Source organism: Alligator mississippiensis, chromosome 3 (assembly GCF_030867095.1).
Source record: "Alligator mississippiensis isolate rAllMis1 chromosome 3, rAllMis1, whole genome shotgun sequence".
NCBI classification, from domain to species: domain Eukaryota; kingdom Metazoa; phylum Chordata; order Crocodylia; family Alligatoridae; genus Alligator; species Alligator mississippiensis.
Genome location: NC_081826.1, coordinates 206631581 through 206643859, shown reverse-complemented (window position 1 = coordinate 206643859; position 12279 = coordinate 206631581). Strand labels below are relative to the sequence as shown.

The 12279-nt window shown below is 40.8% G+C and overlaps 2 protein-coding genes across 8 annotated transcripts in view; one reads left to right on the top strand and one right to left on the bottom strand.

Annotated features, from left to right (window-relative positions):
* CDC14B (cell division cycle 14B) overlaps positions 1 to 3154 on the top strand; it is a 70926-nt gene extending 67772 nt beyond the window's left edge. For all 5 annotated transcript variants that reach the window (XM_059724857.1, XM_019478022.2, XM_059724852.1 and 2 more), the window contains one exon: positions 2178 to 3154. In XM_059724857.1, coding sequence (XP_059580840.1) covers positions 2178 to 2226 — 49 coding nt within the window. In that variant the 3' untranslated portion in view covers positions 2227 to 3154. The remainder of the gene's footprint in view (positions 1 to 2177) is intronic.
* HABP4 (hyaluronan binding protein 4) overlaps positions 1 to 12279 on the bottom strand; it is a 30603-nt gene that overhangs the window by 2229 nt on the left and 16095 nt on the right. For 2 of the 3 annotated variants that reach the window (XM_019478031.2, XM_014608680.3), the window contains exons 3-6: positions 12069 to 12230; positions 11815 to 11886; positions 9535 to 9618; positions 1180 to 1348 (exon numbers count right to left, since the gene is read on the bottom strand). In XM_019478031.2, coding sequence (XP_019333576.1) covers positions 1180 to 1348; positions 9535 to 9618; positions 11815 to 11886; positions 12069 to 12230 — 487 coding nt within the window. The remainder of the gene's footprint in view (positions 1 to 1179; positions 1349 to 9534; positions 9619 to 11814; positions 11887 to 12068; positions 12231 to 12279) is intronic. The other variant, XM_019478032.2, reaches the window with a different exon arrangement.

Genomic DNA, 12279 nt, shown 5'->3' with positions numbered 1-12279 from the left:
AAGGCAAGCCACTACAGCTAAGCTGTGATTTTCACTGGTGTCCCTCGACACTGCCAGCTAAAAGCCTAGGAGTTATACAAACAAAACACAACCTACACTCAAGTTTATTGTAGATCTAATTTAAGGCACGTTCTCCAGAACACAAAAATTAATTTCTTGCTAGACAGTTTTTGGGAGGGCAGGCGAATTTAAAACCACACAAAACGTTTTTTTTAAAAAGCAAGCCACACAAGTAAACCTGTGCATGAAGCTCACGGCAGCCCAACAATAACCAGAATATGCCAGCAGCCTAATTATAATTCAAATAAATTCATACTGCAATAGGTCATAGGAATCCTAATTAAGGACTGTAGCTCTCCCATCATGCTAGGCATTTAACACATACAACTACTTCACTAACCACAAAGTTTCTCCTCTAGGCAGTCTACGTAAAGTCTTGTCCTAATGACATCACTAGAGCTACGATTTCACCATATTAAACTTTAGTTATAAGTACTATAGTGGCACCAAGTAGAAGAAGAGTTCAGAAAAAACAAAATAGTATAAAATAAGCTCTTCAGGGTTACTTGTAAGAGGCAGGACCATAACATCCAAAAAAACCTTCAGGTTTTGTTAAGTTTTCCAGCAATAGTTGCAGTGCAACAGTGACCTGATACAAGACACTTATAGCACCTGCGCTAACACTGATGCTAGGAAATGGAAACTCTAAAACACATGCAATGTGCATTAGTATAGTGACAAGTAAACTAAATGGGTATTTGAAAATGTGACTCAAAGTTAAAACATAAGAGATGCGTAGTGAACCGTGAGTTTCTCTAGTGTCTATTATGGAGCGCTCACAACTATATACAAGTGGCAGCAGCAAGGAGACTGACTTCCAATTTTGTTTTTAAGAATAAATCATGAAATGGAACTGAAACTTAGTTTAGATACACATTTACGTGATGCCAGGTGTTCATGTATACAATGCAAAAGTGATGCTTGAAGACAGGCAGGGGAAAGTAAATCAGTGATGGAATCAAAGGCAGGATTTTCTGACATTCATGACTATAGCAGGTAGAAGTTTGAGTGCCGATTTCCAAACTGTTCAGGTTCATCTCGTTCGCTACTTTTAATACAAAGCCAGCTTCCTAATCCTGGACCAAAGTAAGTTTAGAGAATTCCTAAGGCAATGCTTACATCATCACTATATTTTGACTTGTGAATCACCACTGCTTTGGAAGGAACAGTGGATTCTGGCTTCCGGATGTTGAATTCAGGCTTTGGTCGATTCTGTTGCTGAAGATTTTTCCACTCATCTAACGTCATTTCTTGAACTACTTCTTCCACTGGCTCCCCTTCAGCAACTCTAAAGGTTTATAGTTGTAAAGTAAAAACCATTAGCTTGTAACATACCAGGTAGAACAAAAAAAACAAAAGAAAAAAAACCCAACAAACTTTCCCTCCCACTAATCTCTAAAATAAAGGTACTTAGACCAATATTTCTTCTCAGACGATTCTCTAAGCAAGAGTATTTCCCAGGAACTTTTCATGATATTTGATCCTAGCCTCTTAGTTACTTACTACCCGCTAATTTCCCTTGTTGTGGTAAGGCTCCAACATGTCTGTAGGTGAAGGGCTGAATTCCTGATGACAAGCAGTCTGGCTTTTAACCTAGTATATCAATCACCCTCAAGTTTTGCTAGTAAACCTACTCCTAGCAAAAAGGATCAAGTTTTGTTGAGTTATTCAGGACTAACAGGTTAAACAAAAGCACAATTTCAGGGGTTCTCTCACTTCAAGAGATCCCACAATGTGATTTTATAAGCAATTACTATTTGCTTCAATGGCCTTCTCTTTGAGAATTCCATAACATTGTACTTTACTCCCCTCACCGTCTCTTATGCACATGCAATAAATAAGGATAAGAGAAATCTTGGTTGCATAGTTGGTAACAATTCACTCCATCTGGATCCAACACTGGAGCCATTTTTTTCCTCATCATGGCAGAAATGGATTAATTCAAATTGTCCAAGGGTCAAAATGAATTAATTCAAATTGTCCAAGGGTCAATCAGGTTAAAAACTACTACTAGTTCTGTCCAGGGGAATTTCTAGAACATGGCAGAGAGTCTGCCTTGTGTGAATTTACCATTTTTCTGACAGGTCAATAGATGTTTCTGTATCTTATCATTCAAGGATCCCCAACACTGAGGCTGCTGGAGACCGAAAAGGAGCTTCTCCATGAGAAGCTGACACAGACTACCTATCATCCTTTTATGCAAACCAGGACAAATCTGTCTGGCACAGATAATACTACAATATGCTCGAAGTGATTTCCTTTCAGGCCCACTTGGAAGCTACAGCTGCTGCAGAAAGCCATTGCCTGTTTTACAAGATTAGCTGCAGAGAACACTTAATATATTTACTTTCTTTACAAGCCTATTTTCTTTTGGTTGTAGATCATAGTCTTGATTTTGATCTACAAAGTCTTTCTTGATTCAAATCATGGCTGCTTGAAGCTCTTTCATTACACACCATTGCAATTATTGAAAACTCAGTGTTGATTAAACTGTTTATCTTAAAAAAGTATGTTAGGCTATGTATGGAAAAGGCCATTGCCTCCCAGTCCTGTTTAACTTGTTGGGAAAGCTCAAGCTCGAGGTTTTTTTTAATCACCATACACAGTACAGACAGAAAAGAGAGACCGATTTCCTGCTTCCATGTCAAAAGGAATGGGGGGAGGGTCAAAACTGATAGTCAGCTGCACATCAAGTACATTTTTACATGATACGAGTGCATCTAGTAAATATTTGCAGGACACATTCTGTACTCGAGTAATAAGATACAGAAAAAGTAATTTAAAATTTCAGCTTCTGGATAAAAAGGGTTTTGTTTGTTTTAATAAAGTCTGTTAAAAAAAGCGCATGGATCTGATTTTCCTTCATTGGGAACTGCACTTGCCTACCTTTGATCTGAACTTTCCACACACACACACACACACACCAGGTTACAAGCAAGATTAGTCAATACAAGACCGAAAATTGTTTAAGAGCATCTAACAGTGACCTTTGAAGTGTAAGAAGCAGTTTGGAAAGAAGGAAAAGAGCTAATCCATTTATCTGCCAAGCTGAAGTGAGGAACAGTGGAAGTTAAGAAAGTACAGTGGAGAATGAAGCCAAAAGATCATGTCCCATAAATAAGGACATAAATGATTTCTTCTTGCACCCTCCTCGTTCTCTCAAGAATTACAGATATCGGTAGAAGAGAAAGATTCTGCTACTTAAGAACAAGTGATCATTTTGAATACTAGAGTTCAAAAAGTAAGAGGAAGCTATAACATTCAATACGCAGAGATCTGAATCAAAGCCAGTCTCATGTCAGTTGCCAAGGAAGCATATTGGTATATACATTCTAGAGACATCAGACAGTGTCATAACCAGGGATCCAGGTTCTCCGTTTCCCATGGGAAAACAAAGTAAAACGCGGATTTCCCCCCTTCCTGGAGTAAAAAGCATTTTTGTCATTTTATCAGAGAAACCCATGGATTTTGCAGTTTTGCCATGAGCCCTCAGCAAGCTGACAGAGTTGCAGCTTGCAGGGGGCTGGAAGGGAGCAGGAGGGTGGTCAGGCAGGGTGCACCGCGTGCATACATACACATGGCCCCAGGCAGCCCAGAGATCAGCTCCCGTAAGTAAGTGCAGGGGTGAGGCCCCCACAGAGAGGGAGGGAGGGAGTTGGGCAGGGCTGGAGCTGCTGCCCAGCCCAGCAGTGCATGGGGCTTGGGGCCAGGCCACAGTGCACAGCTGCAGGGCCCCAGTGAGGAGTGGGACGGCATCGGGCAGCTCCCTGCTGCTGCGTGCACTTCTGGGGAAAAGGGGTGTCCTGTGCCCCCCAGACAAGAGTGTAGAGTGGGGGTGCACTGCAAGCTTGGGCTTCCCTCCCTGCTGCCCTCCCTGGGGTACTCCGCAGCCCAGAAGGTGCGATCTGGTGCTGCAGGGTAGAGTGCAGCCACACAGGAAAGCTGCTTGCAACTGCGAGCTCCACGGTGCCCTTGTGACACGTCCCCTGGCACGTGCAGGGGCAACACGGAGCAGTGCGGGGTTGTGCTCGTCGCTGCAGCCCCACACACGGGATGCATCACCAGGGCAGTGCAGAGCTTGCAGCTGCAAACAGCTTTCCTGCGCAGTGGCACTCTGCCCTGCAGCAGCTAGTCACACACAAGCTGCAGAGGCCCCAAGGGAGGACAGCAGGGCAGGAGCCCGAAGTGCGCACCAGCTCCCACCCCGTACACAGATCTCAGGGACACAATTCCCTTCTGTCTTGCAGGAGTGCACAGTGTGGTGCAGAGCTGGCACCACCCTACCTGAGCCCATGGCAGGCAGTGGAGGGGGAGGGGGAACCAGGCTCTGCTCCGCTGCAGCAGTCACTGCCTTCTTTCAGGGGCAGCAGGATGCAGACCCAGGTCCCTGGCCCCACAGCCTGGCAACTGGGGGGCTAGGAATGAAGTGAGGAGCACCAGCAGGGCTGGGAGGGGGCCTTTAATCACAGATTTTGTCATTTTTTTTAAATCATGGAAAACCAGGATCCCTGCCCATAATAAGTCAGATGATTTAGGTCAGGGTTCCCAACCCCTGGGCCCTGGCAAACTGCAGACTGGCAGCCAACCCTCTTTTCTACCGAGTATAGAAAAGGGTTAGCTGTCTGCCCACAGTATGCTGGTCACTGCTGGTCTGCAGTTTGCCAGTCCGCGGCCACTTCCGGTCCATGGTTTGCCGGTCCGCAGCATAAGAAGGTTGGAAACCCCTGGTCTAGGTCAGTGGTTGGCAACCTACAGGCCACGAAGCCATTGGATCAAACCTGAGGAGATGAGATTTCAGTGATGGACACTTCCCCCCCCATCCTGTGATGGGGAAAAGCATCTAAATCATAGTACCCTACTTCCTCTGCCCCACCTCTGACCTTAATGGGTCTTTCTAGCCTGACGCTTGAAAAAAAAAACCAAAACAAACGCTGACCACTAACTTGAAAGTACCAGTTCTCTAGCAATTAAGTAGTAAATCCAGACAAAATTCTCCAAGAACAGCAACTCCTATTATCAAGACAGGAGAAAGAGGAACATACATTTAGCATTTTAAATGGACTTCTAGTGCACATGCAACTGGGCACACTCAAAGCTACCTGTTCAATATACTGTATTTATTCAAATTCAAGACGATGCTTTCCTACCACCCCAGTTAACATGGAGGGGGAAAAAAAAAATCTTGCTTTAGATGCAAGTACTGGCCGCAGTTCAGCTCTACTTTTGGCCCCAAGCTCTGGGCTGAAGCCAGAACCAAGTTGTTACCTGCCCCAGGCTGGGATAAATCATTTGGCAGGAGAGGGACTTTGCAGCCAGGAGAGACTGTGGCAGGTAGGGGGGGAGGAAATAGAAGAGAGATGAAGAGGGGGAGATCCACATATGCAGCTTGGAGTGCAGGAGAGACCACAGAACCTGCCCCTCCACCTCTCCCCAGCTATCCCCTTCCCCCTTTACCTTCTGCTCTAGCTCAGGTCCCTCCAGCCCCAAACAGGCTGGCCACTTCTCCCCAACCAAGCTGGGCTGGGGCTGGGGTCACTGCTGCTGACCACCCAGGACCAGGAGCAGAATTTCTGCAGAAGGAGAAGGTGAGGCCAGGGATGGAGGGGACATGCAACAAGGGTCAGAGGTCTGCCTCCTTGCCTACCACACCACAGCAGTGTAGGGAACAGGGTGGAGAGGATAGCAAATTTACAAAAAGGTAACCCCCTAACAAAACACATTCTCTACATGGAAAATTATAACAAATTTATAATGTTTTTCATGTATAGAATCTAATTGGGGGGGGGGGGTGTTGTCAAATTCAAAAGGGATTTGGGTAAGTATATAGTATATTAAGTCATCTTCCCATCCTTCACCATTATTGGTTTGTTCTATCCAGTTGTTGCATGTTGTTGTTACCCAAGTTTATAGGTTCCTTTGCTAATAGGCAGTGAAATAAAGAGATACTGCACAGTGTTCAAGCCCCTAATTAAAGCCTATCAACACAACCAATTACGTAGAAAGTTGCAACTCAATTATGGTATTTCTGGATATATTTAAGTTTCTAGAATGGCTCCTATTACTCTTTTTCAAACGTGTTCAGAGTTCTCTGGAGCTTTGTGTAGTTAAGGTTTTTTAACCTTTTTACTTTGTATTAAGGTATTTAGAACATCTTCCTCTTTCTTTCTAATTTTGAGCAGCCTTTTCAAGATGAAACATACAAAATGTGGAGCTGGGAAAGGAACTACATCCAGTATGGCTGCATTAGTAACTTGCTAGTGACAAACAAGCCAGGGAGATGCCTTAAAACACTGTTAAGTAAAGACTTAAAAAACAATCTTATACTAGCAGGAGATATTTATCTTCCATTGCAGAGATTCAATTTGTACTGGGCAGCTAGTTGATGAGTCCAATTCAAAGAGTCCCAGCAACAATACATTCAAGGGCCAAAGTATAATGCTAAAAGAAAATAGCCAGATGCTGAAGAAAAAAAAAAGGAGGTTAATCAAGATGCCAAGAAACAAACTAACCAGCTTGAGATCTGAGACATTCCACACTACCAATTTAGCAAAAGAATGAGAAATTGTTAAAAAATAAATAAATCCTACAAGATTCGGTCAATTCTACTGATTAACTTTGTATAATGATTAAAGGGTAGTCAAATGGATCACTGAGCCAACACATGTGAATTGAAGTTTTCCTAAAGAATGGCTAGGAGCACATATACTGGCACAATACTTAACTGAAACCTGATTAGATGCCAGAAGACAGCTGGAGGGCAGATCCAATACCAGGTATAAATACTAATAAAAAGTAGCAAGGGTAGCAACAAACAGGGAGAGGAACTTGTAAATAATTAAATCATTTGCATACCAGAAAGCATCAGTCTAGAAATGAATTTTGAAGATTCCCAACAGAAATATTTCCAAATTATAAAAGCAGGATTACAAAATGACCAATATTTGTTCATATTTTAACCTAGCTGTAGCACAAAACATAAAATACACTAATAAAATGAACAAAATTAGGAGGCTTAAGAAAACAGTAGAGAGAAAATACTAAATAGACCAAACAATTTTGAGGTATAGGCAAAACTAAACTAAGATAAGGTACACTAAATACCAGATTAACTGGTTTCCTGGCAGCATCTGCAAATGGAAATTTAACAGCAACATTGACAAGGTTTTAGGGATGGCAACAGACAAGCTTGCAGAGAAATGCTGTTAAGATTTCCCAGGTTATCAAATTCAAGCCCAGGAAAGTAAATGGTGCAACTATCAAAAAGTTACAACTAGCTTGTTTTAAAGGACTGGTGATTATACATTGAGGAGGTAAGGAAATGACTAAAATGGATCTTCCAGGCAATGTGCGAAAACAAGCAGTCATGAAAAAGTCACTGGAATCACAAAAATAGCTGTATTCAAGAGTCAAAAGAGCCTTGACACAACCTTTCCCCAACCCATTTAACAAAGCAAAAGCAGAACTGGGGTCAGCTGTGCTACCTCACCTGCCACAAAACAGCAACTCTAGAGCACAGATAAGCACACTGGGCACACAAGCATCCCAAAAACTAGATCATTTTAAAGGAACCCAGAACAGGTAACTGTTGTTTAGAATGCTCTGAAACAGCAAAAATTATCAGTTAAAAATGCAGTTCCAGTCAGACTTTCAGCAAGGTGTTATATTGGGAATAGACTTTATTGATTTGATTCCCCACACCTAGACTCTGTAGGTGTCACATCACTATGTTGTCATTTTTCAACCCTTAGGCAGCTGCAACAAAAGCTCCAGCTCTGAGGTCTTAGGGTAGAAATCATTTTTTAAAATCTGAGATACTATATAAAAATCATTCACAAAACCTGTACATACACTGCACATTTTTGCATGTCTCCAACATCTGAACTTTCGTTTAGAAGGAAAAGTTTCTAGTCATCCTGTCTGCAAAACAATTTCATCTGCACTATAGCCAAATAGACTCAAATGGCACCAAAGCGATAAACTTGTGGATTTAATCATTCTTTATAGTCAAGAAGCAACTAGCAGACTCGGGCAAAAGCCTCTGCCTGCTGCTGTTGGATATACTTTTCATGTTTACGTTCTATAGAAACTGATGTCAGAACACAAATTACAAAGAGCCACAACAGCTGGATTTGATTTCTGCTTCTAGAAATCTATGCAAGTGCAAGTCTCTGAGATGACTCGTGCCACTAGACAAGTCTGAAGGCACTGAATTGCTATTTTGTTAGATTATACCGGTATGGTGCCCGCCCACTGTAAGAGTTGGTTTATTGCCTATACACCCACATTAAGTTTCTGGAAATTCAACAACCTTAATTTAGTTTAGAGAAAAACCCTCCCTCACCCCCTCCTGCACCATTACTTTAAGTCAGTTTAATCTATACATGCTAATCAATTGGTTTAAAGTCAAAAAATGTTATACTTGAAGTTGTAGGTGAACATCTTTGTAAAAAACATGCATGTGCAAGTGATGTGAAGCAACTGGCAACTTAAACAACTATAACTCCAAGTTCTAAAATTATATATTTAAAGTTTTAATTTTAAAATTTGGAGTTGTAGTTATCCAAGTACTGTATTTATAACTAGATAACTATATCTGCACCTCAAAGTCAGCCAAAGGAGAAAGTTAAATTGTTAGAAAACTTCTTCCTAAACTCAAAAGGTAAGAGCTGGTTGGATCCTTACTTTCCTATCACAAGTCCTTAACTACAGGTTATTTGCTAGTGTTTAAGTTTGACATATTTTAAACAAAAAGTCTAGCCAAAATCCGGGGCAAATCACAGGTTTCTGAAGCAAGACTTCTCAGTTCTCACACCTTGACACCAAACAGGAGCAGGGGACAGACTCCATTTATCTTCGTTTTAAGAAATATATTTAAGCAGTAGAGATTTTTTGTTGGTTTTAAGCGGGGTGCAAGAGGAAGGCTAACTATGAACTTATGGGTAGGTCTAGAGAAACATTTCCTTTATGGATCTCCTTAAATAACAACTAACTGATATGGAGGGAATTCCCTGATTTACCTGCCTGCTTGTAAAGTAGTCCTTCACTCTGTGAAGCCACAGAGTAAAGTGACTGTGCTGCACTAAATCTTAAATTAGAACAGCAACATGTAGCATGCCGTTTACAGTCCTCACAAAATTAAGTTTAGGGAACACTATTTAGTTAAAAATAGAAGTTTACAAGAAGCTATAGGAATTTAGATTTGTATATATATAGACCGATACTGCCACTACTTTGGAAGTTGTTTCTCCAATATTTGTATGGAAGATAATACCTAAAGGCCCCAGTTGAGATAAGGACCCCGTTCTGCAGGCAATATAAGAGAAAGTGTGTAATTTCTGGTGTGTTTATACAGCATCAGAAATCCTGGCAAGCCAGTAAAGACATCCCTTAGGTTGTCTCCTTACAAGCTAATATTACAACCAATGCACAGTTTTGTTTGAACATCTTATTTCTAAAATGCAAATCAGACTATACTTGTTCACAGATTCTCCTTCAGGTGCTCCTTGTTGTTCCACTGTTTCCACAGTCTCTTCCATGGGGGCAGTCTGTTCCATCTCACTATAAGACAGCAAGAAACCCAGTTGTTCATATTGGGGGAAAAAAAGCCTTACACATCAACATATTACTTCCCTTACAAATATCCCTATCTTCATATTCTTTGACAAACTCAGAGCAGAATTCCATGGGGGCTGCTACCAGAAGATTTTACAAACTGACTGATCACCCAAGAAAATTAAAGGAGACCAGTTTGATGTAGTAAGCTGACAAACAGTGGAAATCCTGTCTCTGGAAAGTACTACCCTAGAAAGAGTGGAAACAAAAAGCATACTTGTTACGATTAAGACAAAAAAAATCCAGAATGATCAAATCTAAAATCACCATGCTATATCATTCTACAGTTCTATGTTAGGCCAACATTAATTTCATGGTTAGACAATTACCACAGAGCATATTTTCTGTAGCTTTAGTATCAGTTCTTATTCAAATCAAAAGTAACAGTAGCACTAGGGTTGCAGGGTGTGTTGGTTGCAATGTGCATATGCATGCTATTTTACTCATTCATCATGTAAGCAAACACTTCATTGGATCAATATTTATCTTAATTATGCCTAACAATGTATTAAAATAGAAAGCATTGAAAAAAAAATGTATAGCCAGATAAGAATCAACACACTACTATAACTGCAAATAATATTCTTGACCTTTATACAGTTTTCATTAATTCCATGAAGTTGTCTGTCTAAACTTCTTTTGGAAAACCATATTACAAACTGGTGGTATACTACCAAACAAAAACAAACAAACAAGTATTGTCCTAGATAATTTTGATTTTTAGACTTCATGGGGTATTTCCCATGTTTTATGAGAAAGTAGTAGCTAGAAGTACAGAAAGCCGTTTGGGTGTTGTTTCACATACCTAGCTTCCCTTATTATTGGCTTTTTAAGCTTTCAATGGAATTGGATAGCCGAATATTTTGGATTTTTTTTTTTTTTTTTTTGTGTTTTAGAAACGCCTTCCAATTTATTATAAATTTAAAAAAAAAAAAGAACACTATTTTCTCTCCTGTACTTGATCCTTGAAAATCTTATTTCAAGTTAGCCTGAAAAAATCATGTTTTAATAAATCTAACAAAGCTGGTTATATGCAAAAATGTAGCAAGTTGCTCATGAAAAATCAATAGGAATAAAATAGGCCTGCTGTACCCCAGAGTTTCACTACCCCACACCACCATAAATCAACTCAAGAGGACTTAAGTAAGCAACTTAATCCTGTACTCTCTTCTGGACAGAAGTTGCTGGGGAGAATCAACATATCCACTCACAACAATAAAGTTTAGCTGAAATAGCCAGTAGCACAGCCAGTAGTCAAATAGGCCAGCGGCCCCAGGTATCAATGTAGAGGTGCCAGAAAGACATCCTCCAGGCGCTTTGGGCAGCAGCCCCTGTACGAGGGGAAAAGTACTCAAAACCCCTCCCGACCTGCAGCGCTCAACACCTAACTCCCCTCTCCGTAGCACGAAAATTCTTATTTATGTCTCGAAATTGCATCACAATTTCAAAGGAACCACATGAAAGAATGAAAAACAAGGCTTGTTTTAAAGGCAGAAAGAGATCCCAAACAATAGATTTAAATGAGTGATTATCAGCCAGGGTGAGATCCTCTGAAGGGCGTGATGCAATATTGTTAGGTATGCACACACCTACATGATTCAAAAGAAAAAGGCCAGAAGAATAGGAATAAATAAGAATTCATAACATCTAAAACACTGACCTGTTGTGATCTTCTAGTTCTTTGCAACAACATTTTTCTACAGTCAAAAATAACAAGTGAAAGCTAAGACAGCATTTTCTGAGGGGTGCTTGGAATCTAATAAGGTTGAGGACCACTGATTTAGATAACCTTTCCTAAAAGCTCTATGCTACTTTAACATTGTACATAATTTTCATAAGAATGTATTTTTCTAGACAATATCCAGCACCCTATTTACTAGGGCACTAAAAAGAACACTACATAGATCACTCTAGTCAAGAGACTATTTCGCCATGGCAAGCAATTTTGGGACATTCTCCTTTAGGCTAGGACCTACAGTCTCAGCAAACAGAAAAGCAGGCTCTTCAGTGTTTTTTATAGGCAAGTTCAACATAACAGAGTGAATGACACAAAGCATGAATTACTGAGAAGTGGGACTACACCAAGTCTATTACTTTATGGAAAGTGTCATAATCCAGAACAGGCACAAACCCGCATTGTACCTCAGATCATCTTTAACTGTTCCCCAGTTGCGCGTTCCACTTCCACCCCTTTTGTCTTCTGCTCTGATTCCTCTAGAGAGACAGAAACAGCATTCTTTTTAATACTGAAAGAACTTCCTCTCTTATTGATGCAAACTAAAAAACAAGAATCTGATGACACCTGTTTCACCCCAAAGATATCAGTATTTTGGGTATATTTCAGACAACTGTTTCCAATACACTAGCTGACACCAATAGAGATAAAAAGCACCTACGTTTTATCATTCCCACTTTGCCTTTCGAATTCCCGCTTCCCTCTTTGGTCAAAACCATCAAAGCTTCGATTTATTCCACCACCTCTTCCTCTGCTTCGCATGCCACCTCTTCCTCCCCCACGTCCTCGCATTGGCCTTTCCCGGTCAAATCGGTCTACTGGCCTGAAAGAAGACGACAAGTCAAGCTGTTCCTACTGGAGAATTAAAAACT